Here is a 25147-nt window from a genome sequence, read left to right as displayed (position 1 = left end):
AGCTGAACTGGTACCAAACGGCATCCAAGGTGCCACAATACAACTCAGCGACCGCGGAAACTATGGATTGGACGCTAATATTGGTCGTTTTCGATTATTCTTGTACGTCATTCCCTCCCCTAGATTTGCTTGAAGGAGTTTTACTCCTCCAGTATCTTTTCGAGATAGTAATTCGTATTTGTACAAAGTTTGGTTGAGAACTATTCTGGAAGATACTATACACACGCACATGTACAATTTTGGTAATTTCCTCTTTCACACCTTTTACTTTTAGGATTTGTATTACCTGTTTCAAGTATTTTTTTTAAAGCTTTCTTAATTGTGATGTTGACTGATTGTTTGTGAACTCTTTTGCAAATTTTTAGATTTAGAAATATTGTTATGTGTATAATTGTACGTTCTAGCTGAAGATTATTTTGTTTCGCCTTAACGTATTTCCTTGTGGCAGCCCAGATAGTCTGAGAAGTAGTTAATCCTTTCAAAAGTTTATAAAATAACTTATAACGTAATGTATTTACGCGCCGCGTTATAGATATGATGTACACGATTCCAGCTGTCACTGGGACTGCCACCAATCAGCCGATCGACACCGAAAACTGTGTAAAAAAACTTTAATCTCGATGAATTTGGACATTTTCTTTATCACCCCTTCTGAATCACCATGCCGATGGGTGCTGAACTTGGATTTAAACGACATCCGAAGTGCCACTGTTCATCTCAGTGACCCCAGAAACTAAGGATTTGACACCAATATCGGTTGTTTTCGATTATTTTATATGTCACCCCTCCCCCAGGGGTGTCTTACCCCTACGGTATCTTTTGGAGATAGTAACTCACATCCGTACCTAGTTTGGTTCAGAGCTGTGATGGGGTATGACCTTCAACTTAAAGGCATCCGGAGTGTCAGTATTTATCTAAGCGACCCCAAAAACTGTGGGCTCGGCAGTAATATTAGTAGTTTTCGATTATTTTTAGTATCATCCCCTCCGCCAGGCTTGCTAGGGGTGTCTTACCCCACGTGAATTTTTTTCCAGATAGTAGAGTAAGTCATGTGTGCATAAATTTTAGTTGTGAGCTGTATGTTGGGTATTCAGCCCAAAGGCTGGTTTGATCCTCTACAGCTTCACCAACAGCTTTTATAGATAGCCTAGGTGTCAGTGAAGAGGCATACTAGGGAAATGAGGAGTGAGGCAGTTTCCCGTTGCTTTCCTCACCGAGTCAGAAGTTGCTACTACATGTAAGTCTGCCAAGCCCACTAAAATGCATGCACCAACCGACCCTATGAGCGATATTTTCACACCATTCATAACAGGGACTGACTGCATAAGGAACGGTGTTACTAGAATCGCTCATACCTCGGTCACTTTCATATTGTCAAAGCCAAGGATGAGACTGAGACAGACAGGTCAATGAAAGTAACAAATTTGATATAGCCCATACCAGAAGACATAGTGCACTGTAAACACTACATCCTGCCAGCAAAGTTGTAAGCTATGCTGGAATATAGCACATGCATCCATAGTCTCGGTCATTTTGGACATTCCTTCAACCCCTCTCAACTTCCATTCCGACTGGGCCTGAACTGACTTAAACGGCATCCAATGTGTCACGGTGTTGGGGGAGTCCTGCCCCCACTGTCATTTTTTGTTTGTTTGTTTGTTTGTTTGAAAGCTATGCTGGAATATACATTCACCCACAATATTGGTTATTTTGGATATTTCCTTTTCCACCCCTTCTCCCCCCTTACCGATGAGGGTGAACTTGGGCTTAAACGACACCTGGAGTGTCACTATTCATCTCAGCGACGCCGAAAACTATGGATTCTACTTTAATAATGGTCGTTTTATATTATGTTTTTACTTCATCCCATATCCACTCCCGCTCAGAGGGGTGCACACACATAAATCCATAAACTGGGTATTATGGACTTGTTTCAACCCTTCTCACCCCCATGCTGATGGGGACTGAACTTGGACTTTAACGACATGCGGAGTATCACTGAACATCTCAGCGACCCCGAAACCTATGGTTTCGAACTAGAATCGATTTTTTTAAATGCCACTCAATCCCAAACACAACCCCTAAGGGCGACTTACCTCACAGTGCATTTTCCGAGGCAGCAGTGTGTGTAACAGAATCTCTTCTTGGCCCAGCCTACATTTACGCACGTGCCTACTTTGTACACCAGGCCTGTATTCTACTGCAGAGTCCGTGAGCTGACGTTGCCATGGTTACTGCTGATCATTTCTTAATCCATTTCCTAGAGCGGGGAAGTGTGATGCCAATATCTCCAAAATGGTTGGTTTTAGGCCATTAAAACATGGTTTTCGGGGCCCCTACCGAGTTTTGTTCTACACGTCGTGAGGCTCAAAATGAGCTTTGTCTCGTCCTTGTACAGAAATTTGAATATTTCGCCTGTATGAGCCTATGTTAATGTGCAAAAAGGCCTAAATCTAGGGTATTGAGAGGACTGTTAAAATTTCTTGTAGATGGGGTTACTCTCAGGGTCCTAAAAGTTAAGTATACAAAATTTGGTTGAAATTGGTGGAACGGTATAGATTTATGTAAGGTACAACCAGACAGACAGACAGACAGACAGACAGACAGACAGACAGACAGACAGACAGACAGACAGACAGACAGACAGACAGACATTCTGCTTTAATAGATGAATAATTATAGAAGCTTTCATGCGTAGGTTTGGAAGTGATAATATATTACAATGTTTATACAGTTTTTTAGTCAGTGTCAGAATGGGCAGTTTGAAAATTATTTTTGGTGTTCTCCTCCTAAGGACCTCTACCTATCCAAATAATTCTTTATTACAGCATGTATCATATCAGAGATGTGGCTTTCAATAAGAGCATAGTAATAATACCCCTCAACAACCCACGAGAGAATTTATCTCTCAATCTACTAAGGATACCAATAGCAGTGATAATTTTATTACAAATAGTCTCCACCTGATTACTCCACTACAGATTTCCATGTATAATAAGTCGTAAGAATTTAGTACTCTGAACTCTCATTACTCTATGATAGAAGAAAAGCAGATTTTTATCCAAATTTAATACATTACTCTATGATAGAAGAAAAGCAGATTTTTATCCAAATTTAATACATATAAAGGTTTATAAAAATTATGTAGTTTTTTTGTTAGATTTATAGTTAATCGGTTGGAATTAAGCCATTTTTCAAGTAATACAATATCCTGCTGCATATTTTGTTCAAGTTCATGGTTGCTAGAGCGTGCATATAAATATTAGTGTGATCAGCAAAAATAGATAGTCTTCCATTTAACTTAAGGTGACCAATATCATTAATGAATATAAGAAACAATAAAGGCCCCAGCACAGAACCCCGAGGCACACAAAATGAAATCACCTTTACATTACTCTTATTATTATTACACGTTACAAACTTCTCTATATTAGACAGGCAATCAACAAACCAATCCAATGCAATACCTCTAATGCCTGCTGCTTTTAATTTATGTAATATAATGTTATGATCAATTGTGTCAAAAGCCTTTTTTTAAGATCTATAAATAAACCAGCTGCTAACATACCTGAGTCCAAAGCTTTTTGTAGTTTAATAATAATAATAACCTCAATAGCATTATTGTTATTCAAGTGAGGTAGGAAACCACATTGAAATTGATAAAAAATATTTATTATTTAACGAAATCTAATAATCTTTTTTTTAACCACTTGTTCTAAAATCGTAGATAAAGGAGGTAACACCGAGATCGGTCTGTAATTACTAGCATTACATTTATCCATGCCTTTATAGACTGGTACAACTCTGGCGATTTTAAGTTTAGCTGGAACTTTACCCTCTGATAGAGATTTGTTATCTAATTTTGAGATGTGAGGTATAATACATTTAGAGAGTCTATTTATAAGAATATTACTAGCACGAAAACAGTCAAAACTACAACTGTTTTTAATATTATTAATTACTTTTTCAATTTCACATTCATCATTACGGATTAAAAATAAGGAATTAGATAGACCAGGTTCAAGGTGAGGGTATTTAGACAGAGGAATATTCTTAGCTAAAGACAGGCCCATATCACTGAAATAGTCTTTAAATATAGTAGAATAACTTGAATCAGTCACCAACTTATCATTTACTTTCAACTGTATTTCTTCACTATTACAGTTATTGGTTGTGAAAATATTATTAATAACTTTCCACTGATTATTTGTGCTGTTTAACCTATTGATATAATAATTATTTTTTAGGTCTATTTTCATTATAGTAACCCTGTTACGAATGTATTTATGGTCTGGTATTAACTGCTGTGAAATATAGCCCATCGCATACAAAATCTCATCTATTGTCTTTTAATTTAATAATATGAATGTTTTTGTCTGATTAAATTTAACAACTCTGAAGTAAACCATGGGTTAAAGGACCTTTCTTATTTAGATTTGGACTTTCATTTTTAACTAAATCAGTACTTTCTTTAAAATAAGTAATTTATGTATTTATTATCATATCAGAGCTATCATCATCATTTACAGTTAATGGTGACTGAGACATGTATTCTTCCGTAGATGGGACAGGGTATTTTGTAGGTTGCTTTATAGTAATTTAGGGATATCTCGACACGCTAAGCAAAAACCTGTAATTTTGATCATGCTATATTTGTAAAATATTTCAATTATTTCCCAGGTGATTTTGTACACAGTTAGTTAATGTTTTGTATTATTTATGGCAAAAAATAACATTTCATAACATGTTAAATTATCAAATAAATAAAGGATGCATTAATTTCCACTTCTCCCTCACTTAGGGAGACCCTGACACTAGGTAGGACCTCCAAATAGTTACACAACTATTGTACACAATGGGTACATATAAACTGCTCATCGTTTCCATTTTCCAAACACATCTCGTGGAACCATTTCCTGCATTCCCCACTACATTGGACCCATGCCTCATTACGGTTGTCGTCACATACTGCGCAGTAATTCTCAGATCAAGGAAGACTGCTTGAGAAACTAGCTTCCCCGTTGCGCACGCCGAGTTCTCGTTGTTGTCCTTCGATTTGAATGATTCTTTTCATTTTCGCGTTTCCTATTCTTTAAATTTTCCCAACAATCCTTCGAAGTCACCGTGGCGAACGGGGTGGGGGTGGGGGGAAGCAACGCATCCCTATTCATACAGCTTATGCCTTATCAAGCACATCCGGATCTTTGCAGTGCGTTGAGTGTCCGTCGATTATGAACCGAATCCTGCCCTGAGGTTTGTAACGGTTTAGGTGATCAAGGAATAATGATTCGGACATTTTAACAACTGATCCACTGGGCATTCCTTTTGAGTGTATCTTTGCCTTACCCCTTTCATTATAACAAAGTGTGGGATAGCATATTCAATAGCATTACCACACACCATTACTGTTACCGTAGATCCCTTTGCTGCCGTAGTGCTGTGAAACACGTTTTACTTTCCTTTTTCACTGATAATCTTCCATGCCTTAAATATGAGCTGAACACCAGTTTCACTGACATTCAAAATATTACCAGGCTCTTGAAAAACCCAGTCATATCCAGCCATTGCCTTTTGGTTTTTAAATATGCTTCTTAATACCATTCCTCTGAGTGAACCTAAAAGCCAGTTCTCGTAAGTCGGTCACTGTTCGCCCAAACCCTTTAGAATCGAGATGAGAAAGATGATTGGCTAACTGGTCCTCCTTAGCTTTGTCAATTGTTGCTCCTTTTTCCAGTTTTCTATTGGTAGATATACCAAATGGTATTCTGGATCTGAGTGTATTCCTTGGAATACTGGAATACTGAAATACTTCGCAGCTGTTGCTAAAGTAGTTCCATTTTCTTTCACGTCCTTAATAGCAGCAGCCATATCTTCTGCATTCCAGCGTCCAAGCAGACCTTTTGTAACGTTCCAGACGTCACAGTGTAATTATGTTAATTTTATTATGTGTAATAAATTCAGGAATTTAACGTCATGATATTTATCTTCGTATGTAATTTTATTATAATTCATGTTTGATCATTTGCTCACTATCATTTCATTACTTTGTAACTACGACTTGTAAACGAGGGCTGAATATCCTAATATTAACTTAGATTCTTGCGACATTCGTTTAAATTTAACTTGCAGTAGATTTTCCTCTATCTTGCCACATCACCGAGGAAGAAGGAAGGACAAATTTAGACATCAAATTCTGGAAAAGCGAGCACGTGTTCAAGCGTTGTAACCACAGCTACTGTATTTCGACCAGAATAATTCAAACTGATCACCGCCTATATTTTCAAAGGAGCGTCATGTTGCCATGGATACTGAGTGAAAGGTCTAATAGAAGAACAGTTGATATCATGGTTGGGACCCATCGACTTTAATATCTGGAGTGGAGAGAGACGTGTCAACTGATTGGACCACGTGGAGCGACCTGTAATTAGAGCCAGAAAAGGTTATAAAAGGGCGTGTTGGAGCTCTTGGCATCATTTTTCTATCTTGTATTTCGCTTTAGGTCTGATAACTTGTCTTATGGTTGTTGTACCATAGTGGACTAGAGTGATAGTTTATCACTTCTACATTCATTACTTCGTTACCACGACGTGGTACTTAGGAATTTCTGAATGATGGGTGTATAGCCACTCTCATTAGGAAGTACGAACAGCTCTGTATTAAACCAGTTTATACCAGTCTAAGACAATAGGTAGCATTAAACTGGATAGAAATGAAACTTCAGTGCACATTTTCATTAAAGTTGGAAGGATTGTTAATTGAGTATCCTCTCCACATAACCCAAGGAGGTTTTTCTAACTATGATTTAGGGCTCATCTCCAATATATAGGATAGAGCATAACAGGGAGTGATAGTTTCAAAGCCATCATCCAATTAGTGGTTGATGCAATTTGCAAGGCAGGAATGGTACTTAGCTGCAGATGAAGATATCTCAAAGACGACCGGTGATGTTCCAGCTACAAGGATGGAAGCTTTCCAAGGACCAGCAGAACAAGACTACATGGTGAGCAAGCGAGTTAAAAATATTGCAAGTTTTCGCGAAGTAGAGTCATTCAATTTTTTGTTAAATTCATTTCCTATTTTAAATTCAGTTCTCGTCAAACCGTCGTCATTTATATTCAATATAATAAATAGTATTTTCCTAGTTCACTTTAATCAGTCTGCCTTAATTAGCCTTTTGATTTCTAATTCTCCTGCTTAATGATTAGTGCAATATCACCCCATCCCTGTGATGAGAGTCCGTCCAAGCTTTATTATAAATTTTTGTTTTTAAGACATGAACTTAAAGATTGGCGCCCTTAGCTTGCATAGTTGCATTTCTCGTTCAATTATTGTTCTCCAAGAGGGGAAGTCAGACTTTGTACACATATTTCCGTGGCATCCTCCACCTATAATCATTTGGATGCAAAACTATTGATGCGAAACTTCTACTTTATCATCATTCTCCAACCTTCGTAATTTGAGTTTAATTTAACACTACAAACATTAATTATAAAAATATCACACTACAAAAATATTATACATATCCTAATACACTACATTATCATAATTTATTACTCCTACTAAACTGTAGTATTAACGCAAAATTAAACCCTGTCGAGATCTCCCAGCCTGTCGTGTCCAATCTCCCCGAGTTTCATTGGCAGGCAAGAAGTCGAAACACTTACCACGCTGAAGGTTTGGCGACTTGGAAATGGCATGACCGCTTCTCCGAAACTTGCTTAGTGCGCCTAACCTAAAACATTATCTTAAAGATATAGCATATCTACCTATTTCGTTACACAACCTACTCACCATATTATAGCAAGTTACTTTTAAATCATATATCACTTACTTATTCACCTTCAATTGTTCATATGCCTTGTATTTATAGTGATAATCTTCAACTAACAGGGTGACCATGAGCACAAAACCACACGGCTCCAGTAAATGTAGTTGCAAGTTTGACCTGTGCAGGACTGTGGTTACCAGAGGCGCAAAGCTTAAAAGTGTCGAATTCTCCCTCATGTCGGGATCTCCCTAAGTTACCTTATATCATTTCTTTGTGTATTAATTTTGGGTGTAATATTAATATCCAAGGTTTATAAATTTTGATAACTCAGATCAGTTATTATATTTTATATTTGCAGACTGTTTACGTAAAAATGATCTATAAGTGTACTAGTAGTCGGTGAAATTCCAGTAGGAAAGACAATGTTACATGAACTCTGATTATAACACCCACAGAGATTCTGAAGCCCAGTAGATATATTACTCTGTTCTAATTTATTTATATTAAGGCGACAGTTCGGAGATAAAAAGATATTTTTACCTAACGCATGGATTTTGCCGAAACTTTGTGGGAATCTCACCAACATAAAAGTAGAGATATCACGAACATATCTTTCATATACACTGACTGACAGAGCAAATGCAACACCAAGGAGGAGTGGTTCGAAAGGGATGAAAGTTGGGGAAAAAACAGAGACGGCACGGACGAATAATTGATGTTTATTTCAAACCGATATGCAGGTTACACAATGCGCACGGCATCGACTCAGTAGGATGTAGGACCACCGCGAGCGGCGATGCACGCAGAAACACGTCGAGGTACAGAGTCAATAAGAGTGCGGATGGTGTCCTGAGGGATGGTTCTCCATTCTCTGTCAGCCATTTGCCACAGTTGGTCGTCCGTACGAGGCTGGGGCAGAGTTTGCAAACGGCGTCCAATGAGATCCCACACGTGTTCGATTGGTGAGAGATCCGGAGAGTACGCTGGCCACGGAAGCATCTGTACACCTCGTAGAGCCTGTTGGGAGATGCGAGCAGTGTGTGGGCGGGCATTATCTTGCTGAAACAGAGCATTGGGCAGCCCCTGAAGGTACGGGAGTGCCACCGGCCGCAGCACATGCTGCACGTAGCGGTGGGCATTTAACGTGCCTTGAATACGCACTAGAGGTGACGTGGAATCATACGCAATAGCGCCCCAAACCATGATGCCGCGTTGTCTAGCGGTAGGGCGCTCCACAGTTACTGCCGGATTTGACCTTTCTCCACGCCGACGCCACACTCGTCTGCGGTGACTATCACTGACAGAACAGAAGCGTGACTCATCGGAGAACACGACGTTCCGCCATTCCCTCATCCAAGTCGCTCTAGCCCGGCACCATGCCAGGCGTGCACGCGTGTATGCTGTGGAGTCAATGGTAGTCTTCTGAGCGGCCGCCGGGAGTGCAGGCCTCCTTCAACCAATCGACGGGAAATTGTTCTGGTCGATATTAGAACAGCCAGGGTGTCTTGCACATGCTGAAGAATGGCGGTTGACGTGGCGTGCGGGGCTGGCACCGCTTGGCGGCGGATGCGCCGATCCTCGCGTGCTGACGTCACTCGGGCTGCGCCTGGACCCCTCGCACGTGCCACATGTCCCTGCGCCAACTATCTTCGCCACAGGCGCTGCACCGTGGACACATCCCTATGTGTCTCGGCTGCGATTTGACGAAGCGACCAACCTGCCCTTCTCAGCCCGATCACCATACCCCTCGTAAAGTCGTCTGTCTGCTGGAAATGCCTCCGTTGACGGCGGTCTGGCATTCTTAGCTGTACACGTGTCCTGTGGCACACGACAACACGTTCTACAATGACGGTCGGCTGAGAAATCACGGTACGAAGTGGGCCATTCGTCAACGCCGTGTCCCATTTATCGTTCGCTACGTGCGCAGCACAGCGGCGCATTTCACATCATGAGCATACCTCAGTGACGTCAGTCTACCCTGCAAGTGGCATAAAGTTCTGACCACTCCTTCTTGGTGCAAATTTGCTCTGTCAGTCAGTGTACAATTAATAGTTTCAAAATACATTTTTTGAAATTTTTAATTCAATTTTTTAATGAAATTTAATTAACATGCTGATGTTAAATCGTAATTAGGTAGATAATACTTCTTTGAAAAGCACTCGGTTTCGATTTTTCTGTACATAATTTATATAACAGGATATATCGTTCTAAACATTGTGTAATTATCCATGTCCTAAAATTTTGGATTAAAAATCCCCACTACTTCAAAAAGTTATGTAATCAAAAATTCCATATGCAGGTTTCTTAATGAAGCCTCGATACACATACCATACAAAGTGTTACATTTGGCAGAATATTATGGGAGAAAATGGCATCTAAATGTAAAATTACAATTGGTAAACAAAGCATTATCGCAGTGATAAATTGTTTGAATTCAGCGGAATAACTTCGTGACAAGAAAAAAGAAACTCAATCCTTTCAATTTCAGTCGTAAGGAACATTTCAGGAAAACGACCAAAATATCGATTTTTATCTTCCGAGTGTCGCCTTAAAGTCACCAACAGTAATACAAAAGGTTTTAGCATCTTTGTTCCAAATATCTTCTAAACATTTTAGAAAATCTTTGGACAATTTGGTGTGAGGGTAATATACTGCCACTAAGCGAATGCCATTCACAAAACCCTTTATCTCGATTAATAATATACTGTATGAAATAGCATTACTGTTAATAGATAATAATACACTAGTGTCTAAAAGTTAAGCATAAGTTACGAGTAAGCAGGGCAATAGTAAATAGACCGCAAATCGCACGACATAGGCACCTACCAAGCTCACGTGTTCGCTCTGTATAGGAAAGGAGTGTTCCCTGCTTTGACTACTGGCGTAACCGCAAGATAAACACAGCCGGTGCCTGCGCCCCATATTACCTCAGTCGTTTTTGCCCTGTTATAGTGTGCGTAGTGTAGCCTCGTGGTGAACGTGACAACATAATCGCACAACGATGCCATTTGGACCCCGTTTTGCAGGGTAGAAAACTCGGCCGCCTGCAAGCAGGCCAGACAGAGACTGAAGTCGCCGTATCCTTGAATGTGCCAAAAAGTGTCATTTCCAGGATTTGCAGACGATTTTGAGACACATGAGATGTTGATCGTAGGCCAGTACCAGGTCGACCAACGGTAACCTCCCCACAGCAGGACCAATATCTGGCCTTAACCGCCCGACGAAATCGGAGTGCACCTGCAAGACAGTTGTCGGCGGAGCTTGCAGCCGTCTCAGGGGTTGCCGTTTCCCGGCAAACTGTGTACCGGAGGCTCAGAACAGCAGGGCTGTTTGCCCGACATCCAGCGGTGTGCGTCCCGCTCACCCCAGCAGAGAGACGGGCCCGTTTACTGTGGAGCCGTCAACATCGAAACTGGACCATGAATGAATGGAGGCATGTGCTCTTCACAGACGAATCCCGCTTCAGTTTACAGAAAAATTCCCGTCGCACATTCATCTAGAGAGAACCGGGTAGCCGATACAACCACTGGAACATCGTGGAAGGGGACCAGTATGGTAGTGGCGGCGTCATGGTGTGGGGCGGCATCATGTTGAATGGCCGTACGAACCTGCACATCTTCATGGGTGGTCCGAGGAACACTGTTAACGCTCGGAGATACAGGGATGAAGTACTGAGACCACATACTCGACTCTTCAGAGGTGCGGTTGGTCCAGACTTCTTCTTAATGGACAATAATTCCCGACCGCACCATCCTGCTCTGGTGAATTTCTGGCTGGGGAAGACATTCATCGCATGGACTGGCCAGCGAGGTCTGCGGATCTGAACCGTATAGAACATGTCTGGGATGCATTGGGGAAGCGAATTTCATCCCGTCAGCCTCCACCAAGGACCCTCCAAGACCTTCGCATTGCCCTTTCGGTGGAATGGGATCGACTGCCACAAGAGCTCTTGGACCATCTGATAGAGAGCATGCCACGTCGCTGCGAAGCATGTGTGGCCGTTAGGGGTAACAATACACCCTATTAACAGCATATTTTGTTGTGGAAGACATTGCCAAGTTTTGTTAGTTGTTGTTGTTGTCCAGAATGGCTAAGGAGGAAATCGAACCCCCCTCTACTCAATTGACCTCCCGAGGCTGAGTGGACCCCGTTCCAGCCCTTGTACCACTTTTCAAATTTCGTGGCAGAGCCGGGAATCGAACCAGGGCCTCTGGGGGTGGCAGCCAATCACACTAACCACTACACCACAGAGGCGGACATTATTATTATTATTATTATTATTATTATTATTATTATTATTATTATTATTATTATTATTATTATTATTATTATTATTGTATCTGCATTATTATTATTATTATTATTATTAATAATAATATTATTACTATTATTGTAACTAGGGGCTGTCTGACCGAGGTGGTAAAGGCATGCTCGGTTCGCCCGGAAGGACGTGGGTTCGAATCCCCATCAGGAAGTCGTAAAATTTAAGAAACGAGATTTCCACTTCTGGAGGTGCACATGGCCCTGAGGTTCACTCAGCCTACACCAAACATGAGTACCAGGTTAATTCCTGGGGGCAAAGGCGGCCGGGCGTAGAGCTAACCAGCATTTTTCATTACACATTTCCCTAGCTTTCCATATTTACTGAAATAATTTGCCACGCGTTCATTGACCATTTCAATAGTAAGATTCATTATACGTACTAGTTTCGTGTCCATATCAGCACATGTTATAATTACTTTCGAAAATGGACCATTGAATTTCTTTACCTGAGATTTTCCTGCTGTTGAAGTCAGAATGCACTCCATCAGAAGTTTGCTGGTTAATTTTATTTACACTGCTGTTTCCAAATTGTCCAATTGCATTGCTTCCACTTGATCAACATTTAATTTTAAAACTATTTCAGTCCACTCATGAATCTCTGCCGGTCCGGGTTTGTTTATTTTGTCAGGAAATGCACATTTTACTCTATTTTTCCTAATATTGAATCTTGCCATTTTCTTGCACTTTGTACTAATACCACTCGAAACACAACGCGTTCGATGTTTACGCTTGCACGTCTCACAGCGAACTTGCAGACTAACAGTTATCAGTGAATTACTTGTAAAGTTGATTGTGAAGCGTGGTTATATTTTAAAATCCTGTTATATCTCGTTTGTGAAACTAAAAGGATACTTCACCAAATTAGGTTTCAGATACCTACACCTGATACTAACTCAAAGGAATACGTCGTAATAACACTCAAAGTGTTGTTCGTGGTACAGGCAAGTGGAACAGTGAGGGATACATTTCTTGTACAGCTTGTATATGTCCGGTCAAGAGGATTTCAAATTTAATACCAAGAGTTTCCGTTGTTATTTCAGAGTTTTACATATTTTAAATTATCGTAGCAAGTCTCACTCGTTAAGGTCAATATTTAAAGAATATATTTTGTTTAGTATCAAATACAATTAATTGTTTTATTTCAATGGTAGGTCAGATAACCTCAAACTTCAGTTGGAAAACCAAACGATAAGGTCCTTTTCCCAGAAACTATATGTTATGCTGTCAAAGTAAGCGTATTACCCTACACCCTAGAGATATTAAGATTCTCATTCTATTAGGCTATAGTTACATTTATTTGTAGCTGGCGCCCATCAACAATTGTATGTGTCAGTAATCGGGTAAGTACTACGTGAGACTACTCACGCAATCCATGGATTTCATGCCTTCGTGAGTGGTGAAATTAGGCCCCAGTGCCTTCTATCACATTTATTATGAACGATCCCATCTTTCTCCGGAAACTGAAGAGGTGGAAATAACAGAAACTCTCTTCTTGTATGGTCAAGATTGGGACCTTAACACTTTCCTTACTTGATTTTGTTGTGCGGAATAAAACCAGTTTAATATTCGTGCTGAGTCCGTAAAAACTCCGAACATGAGGACAGGAAATATTTATGCTAACACCTAAACAGGCCTTATGTAATGTATAAGATGGTAAACTGTAACATTAATGATAGAAAAATTAAGAAGGGAAATAAATTATTGCACAAATTACCTGTCCTGAAGTAGCGAAGGCTATGAGCAGAAATATTCTGAGAGGGAGTTTGGCCTTGTAAGCTCGGTGTGTCCACAGTCTATGCACTCCAGCTGTCACTCCAAACCCACCAAACCAGCCAAGTAATAAAGCTGAAACAAATTAGCAATTAAAATACGATTACAACGATCCTTATTGAAGAAAACTGTAAGATTTTTCACTCATACCTGGATTGTTCCAGGGGAATATATGAGTAGGAAATGGGTTTCTGCCACTCTCATTAAGAAATGGGTTGAACAGTCTCAGCTTGACACCCCGACTTTGTTCTTATGTTCGTAGTAGGGGCGGTATTAAAATCTAACTCTCTGGACAGTAGGTTTCTTTCCGAACGTCTAACCTGGAATGGTGATCGATATTACTATTAATCTTACAAGAAGACATTGCAAACGCGCCCACACCGATCTAATCAATTTTCAATAAACGTGCAGGGCATGACATGAACTTCCACCGATTCAAATTACAAGGTGCAAATCCCATCCAATTCTGAGAGAAAAAAATCTGAATATTTTGAGAGTGCCTCACAAGACCAGCATGCGAGAACGGACCACAGCGCAACGAGCAAGCTCCATGGATCGAATCTCCCCTCCGTGAATTTACGATGGTTTTCTAACGTTAAGTTTGTACGTTATTTGCATTAGAAGCAATTTTTTTGGTTGGTGGTTTAACGACGCTCTAACACATTGAAAGTTTTCGGCGAACCAAGGGTGGGGAAGGGCTAAGATTGGGAAGGTAGCGGCCGTGGCCTTAATGAAGATACAGTCCAAGCATTTGACTGCTGTGAAAATGGGGAGCAATAGAAAGCCATCTTCAGGACTGCCGACGGTCCCACCATATCCCGAATGCAAGCTCACAGCTACGCGACCCTAACTGCGCAGCCAACTCGCTTCGTTAAAGATATGCGCAGTAACTTGTATTTAACGATATCGGTTGACTAATGTGCATTTTGTTATCTGCTTTCTTGTATAAAATCGGATGTTATATATTGAAAATACGAGTACTTAATTGTTAAATGTGAATTATATCAAGAACTACTTAGGTACAGTTATAACTGATGGTTACGTGTTTGATATCACAATGAAATACCCAGCATTTGATAATTTTTTAAAAAGTTTATTTGTGTGTGAAGGATTGTGACCAAAGCATGTGCGAAATATATTTAAAACGTCTTCTTCTATATAGTTGTTGTCTGCCATTTATAGCAGGGCCTGTAACAAAACAGCAACAAAATCTCTATGCAGAAATATTCGGTCCGTGAATCACATGCTTGTGAAGCGGAGGGCTTGTTCGATGCACACTGCGTTCGTTGAGTGAACCAGTCCTTCATGATTTTGGGAAGCACTCTCGAAGTACTAAATTTCCACTTTCTGGGAATTGGGAAGGAGCTGCGCCTTGCAAATTGAACCGCTGATTCTCGGCATTATCCTGCACATATATTGAAAATGGATCAAATCGGTGTGGGCACGTTAGCAAGGTATCTGTGGCATGTCTGCTAGAAGAAATAAAATGTAACAAAAAACACCAATAAAACGAGGTTCAATGTATCAATACGGAAAGTAATATCCGAAACACAGGTGAAATTCCTTACAGTACGTAGTATCTCCCTGTTTGACACTGACAGCAGACCAGATCTGAAGAAGCTAGTGGACTGAGCGGTAAAACGTGTTGTTCGTTTTAGAAATACGAATAAATTTGTTAACAAATTTTATGTTTACTGCAAAATGCCAATGGTGTTCCTGTTGGTTGATTTTACTGACTATGAATGACTGTGGTCTTGAGTTTTGATTACAGGTGTTCGACCAGTCTCATAACTAGAGCTAGTAATTTAGGGTGCAAAATTTGGGTTAAAAACGTGCAAAAAAATTACAATAAATGTTTTAAAATTTGAAAAAGTTGCAAATTTAAAATGCAAATATTCTTTACAAACTGTACCAAAATCAATACCATTACGTATCAGGACACAAATTCAAACATATATTAAAAGGGCTGCCTAGAAACAGTCCCAGAATACCATGTTATTAAATACGCTCGTCCAAAAACTGTTATATACAGTATATATTTCATTGAAGCTGTACTCTCGCTCAATAAGTTCTTGTATGTCGGAAAAGGAACGTTTCACGTCAGCAGACGTAAGTGGTGCATAGTTCGTTTATAGTCAGTAATGTACAGTAGATTCTTATTTGTTGCAAATTTTTCGACGTCAGGGTTTACGGTTAAGCTCTGCTTCAGCTTTCCCCTTCCCGTACCCTCCATTGCTTCCTTTTCATCCATCAGAACAGCACATTGCGCATCTTCTTAAAGACACTGCTCTCCAAGTTTGTAAAGGCAGTTGAGAGGAAAAAGAGTGACTATGCAGTAAAATGAAATGGCGTATGGCTTTTAGTGCCGGGAGTGTCCGAAGACATGTTCGGCTCGTCAGGTGCAGGTCTTTCGAGTTGACACCCGTAGGCGACCTGCGCGTCGTGATGAGGATGAAATTATGATGAAGACAACACACACACCCAGCCCCCGTGCCATTGGAATTAACCAATTAAGGTTAAAATCCCCGACCCGGCCGGGAATCGAACCCGGGACCCTCTGAACCGAAGACCAGTACGCTGACCGTTCAGCCAACGAGTCGGACTAAACGTTCATCTTGCTATTCCTGTTTAAGTGCTAGTTCGTTCTTTGTCATAGCTGAGGAATCATTCGGTAAAAGATCTAGAAATTCAGAAATGTAGCCTTCACATGGTTAAAGATAAACTGTATCCTTCAACCCAGAACCCCATCTAGTGAAAAATGAGCAAGATGGAAGAGGAAGTCCCGTAATTTCAACATCAATATTGTATCCTAGCAGGTGCCTTTCTCAGCATTTTCTTAATGGAAGACACAAAGTCATTTGCATATGAATATGCCAAGGTGATTAGTTCAAGCAGTAGAGCACTGGCAGTCTGGGCCCAACTTGGCAGGTTCGATCCTGACTCAGTCGGTGATATCTCAAGGTGCTCAAATGTCACCTTCGAAATGAAATTAGACTATTAGACTATGAGGTTAGACTATGATTGATGGTAGAATAATATCTGAATGTTTGGCATATACTTTCGTTTACTATACTGGTGGATGATTAATGAAAGGTATATTTAGCTCGTTTATGTTTGCTAATATTGCAGATGAGTTTTAATACTTGTATAGGAGAAATAGATGAATATTCACGTCTAACAACATTTTTGAAGGTATGGCAACAATCTTAAGCCATATTAAGGAAACTTATCAAATATCTCGGATCTCACAAGTGAAACACAAAGTCATAAGAAACCAATTATGAAATTTCCCAAATAATAAAGAGAATAAGGTTGAAGGTCTTGTATAGGGACGTCAGCTATATTAAATATGAATGAAGTTAGATGAAAACCAACTAATCTACGTGAATTATATTTTCAGTAGGGCATCTTATTCATATCATTAGACTTAATTTCTTTCGACAGAGGAGTCGAAGTGTGATTTAGATGTTAAATAATCCAATACTAGGAAGTTCAGTGTCGAATGGATGAGTTATTATCAACAGGAAGATACCATTTCAATTGTGATTCATTGCCAGACAGAAATGTAAAATAGGTTTGATTTTTATTTAGAAGCACATTGTTCTTTTCTCGTGTTAATACAAGCTATTTTTATTTTCTACGTGAGATTAGCATGCTAATAAATTAGTATAATGATAAGTTGGATTTATTATTTATGAAAGTTAGGATACAATATATAGAGTTAAGGTCACACATTCTTTTGCGTTAAGAATTATTCATACTGAATGTCGAATGGAGATGTCCATCGACAGAATTGGTTTATTGAGCGATACTTAGACGGCAAGAAGGCGATTTTTCTCGGATCCTACGGTGAATAAGTAGAATATTGATGAAATAAACTTCTTCCTGAGATGCTACTGGGATTATCTACACTCCAACTTGAACGCAGGTGGGGTAGATAAAGAAATTCCGAAATTACAGACTGGTATGTAATGAGTTCAAGGTGTTTAAAGCACAGAGATGAAAACAACTTGAAACATCTCTTTTTCCCTTCCAATAATACTCCAGAACTAATATGTTTTAAATAATTCAACAATCAACTGATTGATCAAGTTCCGGACAACAATGGAAATATAAAATCGGCACTACCAACCAAAGAATTGCTTCAAAATTTATGCAAGGAAAGAAATCCACAAACGAGGATCATGATTGTTAATGGGTTGTAATCGTAAGGAGCTTAATTATTTATTCATAAATCATTACCAGTTTGTAGTAGAATCAAATTTGATAGCCATCTCTAACATGAAGAATGGTTCCGATCACGTTGCTATAAAAACGCAAAAGCCAAGTTCATAAGGTTAGAGTAAGTTACAAGGTTGTGAGCTGGACAATGTTGCAAGACGGACAGCAAGCAAGGGTATGGTGATAAACGGGGTTAAAATCATGTTGTGAGTTTCACTCATAGGAAAAGTTCTCTCAGCTTTAATTACTTCGTTAATGGGGTGAAAATTCCTCATGGGGATCGCTGTAAGTACTAATGTGTTAATACAAGGGAGGATAAGCACTGGGGTAATCACATAAACGAGATTGTAAATAAAGGCTACATATCACTACACGTGGTTATGAGGATATTTAGGGGTTGTAGTAAGGATGTAAAGAAGTGGGCACATAAGTATCGGGTAAGACCCCAACTAGAGTATGATTTCAATATATAGGACCCTCAGCAGGAAGACTTGATTCGAGAACTGGAGAAAATCCAAAGTAAAGCAGGTCGATTTGTTCTGGATGAATTCCGACGAAAGTTCCTTTTTACAAGTTGCTTTACGTCGCACCGACACGGATAGGTCTTCTGGCGATGATGGAATAGGAAAGGACGGAAGCGGCCGTGGCCTTAATTAAGCTACAGCTCCAGTATTTGCCTGGTGTGAAAATGAGAAACCACGGAAAACCACCTTCAGGGCTGCCGACAGTGGGGTTCGAACCCCACAATCTCCCGAATGCAATCTCATAGCTGCGCACCCCTAACCGCAACTCGCTAGATTCCGACGAAAAAGTAGCATTACGAAAATGTTCCAAAGTATGGGCTGGGAAGAGTTGAGAGAAAGGAGACGAACTGCTCGACTAGATGGTATGTTCTGAGCTGTCATGGGAGACATGGCGCGGAATGACATTAATAGATGAATAAGTTTGTTTTTAAAAGTAGGAAAGTCACAATTTGAAAATAAAGTTGGAATTCAAAAGGATAGATATTGTGGCAGATATTCTTTTAAAAGAAGAGGAGTCAGGGATTAGAACAGTTTACCAAGGGAGGTGTTTGATAAACTTCCAAATTCTTAGAAATTTTTCTTAAATGGTAGATGGAATCTGCCACCTGGACGACTGGTCGAAATGCAGATCAGTGATGATTAATTCATGAATGATTGATTCATAAAGGCAAGGAGGAGGAGATGAGAATGGAGTATCTATTAAATGAAACGAAACGCTAATGACTCTCTAGACATTCTGGAGGTTAAAGGCACAACAATATACCATATTTAGAAATACTTACTAAATAATACTGTGGGAAATTTACTGTAGTAGAGTGCTGGAAGTGCGGTGGCGAATCCTACGAGATGGAACAACGTGATGGCAATTGTGTTCACCCACTTGATCTCTGTGCCTTTGTATTTGTACGGCCGTCCGCTGGCAGACTTCACCTCTTGAGTGTCTGAAGGAGAGCATGGTGCCAGCTCCGTTGCGGTAGTGTTGCTGTTCGGCGGCATCGTCACCCTGAAACGTACAAAGATCCACTCTTTACTTCCTGTCCAAAAGACAATCACACTACTTGCTAGGACTTGCCGTAGTTGGTTACACTATTATAACTGTGCAGTAAACTTTCAGAAATGTTCAGTCGTCACGTGACGTAGTAGATCGCACTCTACAACACGACGACATTCTGAATTTCCTCATTTATCCCCAATCGCTGGGATACTTCTCCTAGTGAAAGTTCACTCTTTGTTTAATGACCGAGAGGCTACTTGATTTAACAAACCACGTCAGAGGAAAAGAAGTATCTATATTAAGAAAATTACTAAAACTCAAATAGAAAAATATAACAGAAATCAAATAATTATTCACTAGTTTTCAGAGTGCATCAATAATAAAAATATCTACTTGTCAAGTAATTATAGGAACAGTTACAACTCATTACTAGCAATATTTACAACTTACTTATTCCTTCAGAGTGAAAGGCACTTTAGTAACGTACATAGGAGAAATAAAATAGAACTAAGTCAAAAGCATCCATCTCCAGAGAAATAAATGCTTAAAAAGTTAACTAACAGGGAAACGGGAAATGATCATAATAAATGGCAACTCCAATAACGAGAGTTTACAATTATCACACCAAGGTAAGGTAAGGGTGTATTCATCCCGAAGGCAGGTCCGAACCTCTGCAGAGGTGTGCCTGAGCCGAACTTTACGTACGGTAGGGTGGTCAGTTCCTCTCCGCTCCTCCATTCCCTTACCCCCCACCAAACAGCGCGTGGCAATCCATCCAAATCTTGACCACGCCCAATGTTGCTTAACTTCGGAGATCTCACGCGATCCGGTGTTTCAACACGACTACGGCCGTTGGTATTATCACACCAAAGTGGACCCTTAAAATATAATGGTATACATTATGTATTGGAATATTTACAATTTTGTACGTTTATTTGGATAATTTTTCTGTAATTAGAAAATTAATCTTCATGAAATGCTTGTATGTTGTACTATTTCATCATATTGATATACGTAATGTAAACGTAGTATTCATACACTGTGATATTGTAACGTATAAGATAGCGAAGTGCAGAAGCCTTGTAGGTTGTGAAGGTCGACAGAAAATGTTGAGTAGCTAATGGCATGCTAGTGTTGGAAATGCCGAGTAAAATGTAGTGGAATGTGCAGTACCCTTTCTTCTGAGGAAAGGGTGTATATTGGGATTTCGTGGAACTTTTCTGGGAGAGCAGCTTCAATGGAGAAGTTGTGGGAAGAGGTAGTGTCACTTTGTGCTTTATGAAGAGTTGTCTTATGTTTATTCGTCACCAATTATGCCGTAAGTATGCAGCATCTTTGAGAAATTCGTCATAGTTACTTCACTGGAATATAATAACGTAGTCTAAATTGTCTTATCTAAAAAATCTCAAGTAGGTGAACCAGCGAGATCTTCTCTAGTGAGAGCCATCGGTTCTGTCCTTCATAAAAGTACAGGGGAGAATGTAAATACAAGTTTTAGTTTGTTAAATCTTCTTATGTGCTGTGTTAAAGAGCACAAGTTCACTCATTTATTAGCTGTACGTGTCTTGCAGGTCTCCCTCATCGTCTTCAAAACAACTAAATCTTCAAACAGAGGAACGACTGTCAACCTGTCAAGCTCCCGTTCTATTGGAACTCTTAATATCATCTTCAATAATTCAAAAGGAGATTTCCTATGACTAACAGATGAAATTAAATTATATTGGAGAGTATTACTGAAATGAAAGATGACAGGGGAAAACCGGAATATCTGGAGGAAAACCTGACCCGCCTCCGCTTTGTCCAGCACAAATCTCACTTGGAGTGACCGAGATTCGAACCAGGGAACCCAGAGGTGAGAGGCCGGCGCGCTGCCGCCTGAGCCACGGAGGCTAAATTTTCACTTCATATAATTTTGAAAAATTCATCAAACGCTAACCAGTACACCACAAGGCGGTCAGTTAATACCTAAAACAATGTCAATTTTTTTAATGATAACGTATAGACTACTTTTGGAAGATATCACTCGTGAGGCCTCTTAATCCCAAAACAGCTTTCTAAAAATACCGCCCCCTCATAATACATGTAAGATGGGCAGCCCATTACGCCTCATATTTCGTGGCACCTCCCTGCTCCTTCTTCCCTGTCCTCCGTTCACGAGAAAAGCTCAGCGGTAGGAAATCTGTCCTGGTGGAGTGCGGGAGATTACTCCACGGGCTACTATCCCCGGGACATGTTGTCCGACGTCGTTTTGAGTGAGTGGGTGAGTGAGTAAGTAAGTAGGCGAGCACTTTGTTCTTATTGTCAGACAGCCAGTAGATTTCTTGTATTAGGGTGTGTGTATGTGATCTAACAATATTATTAAAGAAAACACTGAGCACCTATGATCATGGGCTTCTACAGTAGCGTGTTTTCCGCTGAGCGCTGTTGCTGTAGTGACAGACAAACTGATGAGAGAAAAGAGATTCGACACGGTCCCCACCATCGGCTGTCCTGAGAATGGCTTTCCGTGTTTTCGCATTATTCTGCACTAAGGCAAATGCCGGGACACGTCCTCTTATAGGCTACCGTGGCCAGTCCGTTATGTTTTCCACGCGTCAAATCGCCTCTACAAATTTCCCTCAGAGACGGTGTTACCCTCTAAGATGCCCACCGTACACCTTTAGGGTACGGAATGAAAGCTTGCTATTAAACAAATTGGAAAAAACAGCAACAGCCCGGAAGGGCGATGGCCTACCAAGCGACCGCTGCTCAACCCGGGATTTCCAGAACGGGGCTGCCATCTCACCGTCAGATAGCTCCACAAATGTAGTGATCTAGTCTGAGTGGACCTCGAAGCAGCCCTCAGATCCTGGTAAAAATCGTTGACCTGGCCGGGAATCGAATCCGGGGTCTCCAGGTAAGAGGCAGGCACGCTACCTTATACCGTGAGGCCGGTGTGGATGTCAAAAAGCCCTGATCCTATGATTATTCTGCTTACAACAAAGTTCTCACATACTTACAATTACGAAATGAGACAGGTATAGAGTAATTCTCAGTTTAATTACTGCGTTGATGGGATGGAAGTTCCTTGTGGGGATCACTGCAAGTATCTACCTGTTAATATAAGGAAAGGTCTTCATTGGGATAATAACATAAATGGGATTGTAAATAAAGGGTACACATTTCTGCACATGGTTATGAGCGTGTTTAGGGGTTGTAGTAAGGATGTAAATGGAAATTCTAAGTTCCCTTGGAGGGAATTCGATATTTTTCCACCAATAGAGCATATCAAAATCAGATCAAAAATTAGATGTATGGCTTTTCAGGTGTTTGCTCTATTAACTAGCATTTCGTCTTAGGTCTGACACTAGACTCTTCAGAGTGGGATGTGTCAGACCCTACCCACTGATGCTGGGGTGTATGCAGGTGAACTAACTAACTAACTACAAATGCTTTCATTCCCCTCCCTGAAGGGGAGGGGCGGGCCACCCTGAAGGTAACACCTTCACTCTGGCCAGGAGTTTCGGCAGGTTGAAGAAGTGATGTTATGGGGAGGAGGGTAATTTGATGTATGGGGTTAGGAGGTGTGTGCGGATAGTATTATAGGTATCGGGGATGTGTGCAAGGATTAAATATTCAGAGAGGAGTGCAAGGGTGGTCGGGGAAAAGGTGAAGTGCAAAAATGGGAAAGATGAAGGTTAGAAGAGAGGTCTTGGGTGGAGATGCAAGGTGAGGAGATGGAGGGTGGCTGTGATATTAGAAAGAGAAGTGATAAGAAAACGTAGGTCAATATCGGAAGGGGTGGGGGAATGAAACGAGGTGGGGGAGGGGGTTGACAGACTTGTGGAAAAGGTGGAACAGAAGGAGCGGCTGGCCGGGGGCGACGATGGGAATTAGCTGAAGGAAAGCGAACAGGTTGGGGTGGAGAACGGGAGGGCTCCACTTTGTGGCGGTGGCCGTTGATACGAGCGCCGGTATGGATGAGATGTTGAACGTCTTCGGCACTGGGAAGCTGGAGCCGCACCATATAAGTAGGGCCGTTGGTGTTGTGGATGCGAATCGCGCGTCGGGCGGGAACGCCGTCCGCGTGGAGTTCCTGGAGGACCGCCCATTCGGAGATGTCAGGTGGAATCCCGCGTAGGACGCAACTAAACGTGGTATGGAAGGATGGCGGTTGCTGCTGCGGCGATGGTGGCGGGAGAGATGGCGTGGAATGACATTAGCAGACGAAAAAGTTTGAGCAGTGTCTTTGAAAGTAGGAAAGATCACAATATGAAAATAAAGTTTGAATTCAAGAGGACAGATTGGGGCAAATATTCCTTTATAGGAAGGGGAGTTAGGGATTGGAATAACTTATCAAATGAGATGTTCAATAAAATTCCAATTTCTTTGCAATCATTTAAGGAAAGGCTAGGAAAACAACAGATAGGAAATCTGCCACCTGGGCGACTGCCGTAAATGCAGATCAGTGCTGACTGACTGATAGAAATTTCCAGAGACGGGCAGACCGTGTGTGAAATCCATTCAAACATTAGGCTGTTCTGGCGAGGGGTGGAACAAGAGTAACCGCTTGGCCTCTCTTAACAGAGCGGTAATTAAGCTGCAGGTGGTTGAATGGGGAGAGGTGTGTGTTTTGACCGTCAGGGATTTCTTAAGGAAGGCTACGTATATTTGTTTACATAACGAGTTCACTGGTGGCAATGACCTGGCTGTTGGACCTGAGGTTCAATCAGCCTACACCTAAAATGAGTATCGGGTTAATTCCTGGGGACAAAGGCGGCTGTGCTTAGGGCTAACCACTCTGTCCATTAAGCTCCGAGGTTACGAGTAGTGGAAGCCTTTACCTCATCGAAGGGCCTCCAAGGCTTATGCATGTTGGCTTTGATTTCTTTCTGCTATTAGTGTATCGTGGTCAAAGCAACTCAGTGCGTGTGAGTCACCCCATCATCAATATACTTTTTTGGGTTAGCGTGGTAAGCTTCCCCTCTGACTAGTCTTGTTTCGATTGCCATTAGTGCCACGAAGTTAAAGAATCGTCTGAAGGATGGATCCAATCTTAGGTAACATATTTGGGTAGGAGAGTATATTAAGATGCCATTCTTGCCCATATTTTGATGTTACATTTCGCGGTTTTCAACTTTATCTCCTTACAGACATGAGTGTTGTTCCTAACACATAGGTCTCGACCGCTTCTTTCTCACTCATACCTCGAGTTAACTGAGCATGCGCACACCATTACAGAAGAGCAACTTTACACACACACACTATGAACATGAGGCTAATGATCAATATATCCCAAGACCTTTACATTAAGCAAGAACTACAGCAAAGTATGCTTGTGGCTGAGATGTCTGCAGTGGAGGGTTTGGTGTGGGAAAGAAGCAGCCTCGATCTACAATACATCTCTTATTTCTTCAGGAAAGAAATGGATGTAGACGAACCGGGTTTGATGAGGAGAGAGTCCATTTATTTCAAAATATCAATGTTTGCAGAGTGGAGAGTATCAGTGTTTATATTAGTTTTCATATTTGTCCTTGCCTCCTCTTTATCTTGCTAATTTTTTTCATA

The 25147-nt window shown here is 40.8% G+C and overlaps 1 protein-coding gene across 1 annotated transcript in view; it reads right to left on the bottom strand.

The window, feature by feature from the left end:
- The window catches only part of LOC136880012 (acyl-CoA Delta-9 desaturase), a 178509-nt gene that overhangs the window by 46284 nt on the left and 107078 nt on the right, over positions 1 to 25147 (bottom strand). The window contains exons 2-3 of the mRNA XM_067153274.2: positions 19389 to 19609; positions 13806 to 13936 (exon numbers count right to left, since the gene is read on the bottom strand). Of these exons, the coding sequence (XP_067009375.1) occupies positions 13806 to 13936; positions 19389 to 19602 (345 nt within the window). The 5' untranslated portion in view covers positions 19603 to 19609. The remainder of the gene's footprint in view (positions 1 to 13805; positions 13937 to 19388; positions 19610 to 25147) is intronic.

The sequence above is a fragment of the Anabrus simplex genome, chromosome 1 (assembly GCF_040414725.1).
Source record: "Anabrus simplex isolate iqAnaSimp1 chromosome 1, ASM4041472v1, whole genome shotgun sequence".
NCBI lineage: Eukaryota > Metazoa > Arthropoda > Insecta > Orthoptera > Tettigoniidae > Anabrus > Anabrus simplex.
The sequence above is the reverse complement of the archived record's forward strand: the minus strand, read 5'-3'. Positions and strand labels throughout refer to the sequence as shown.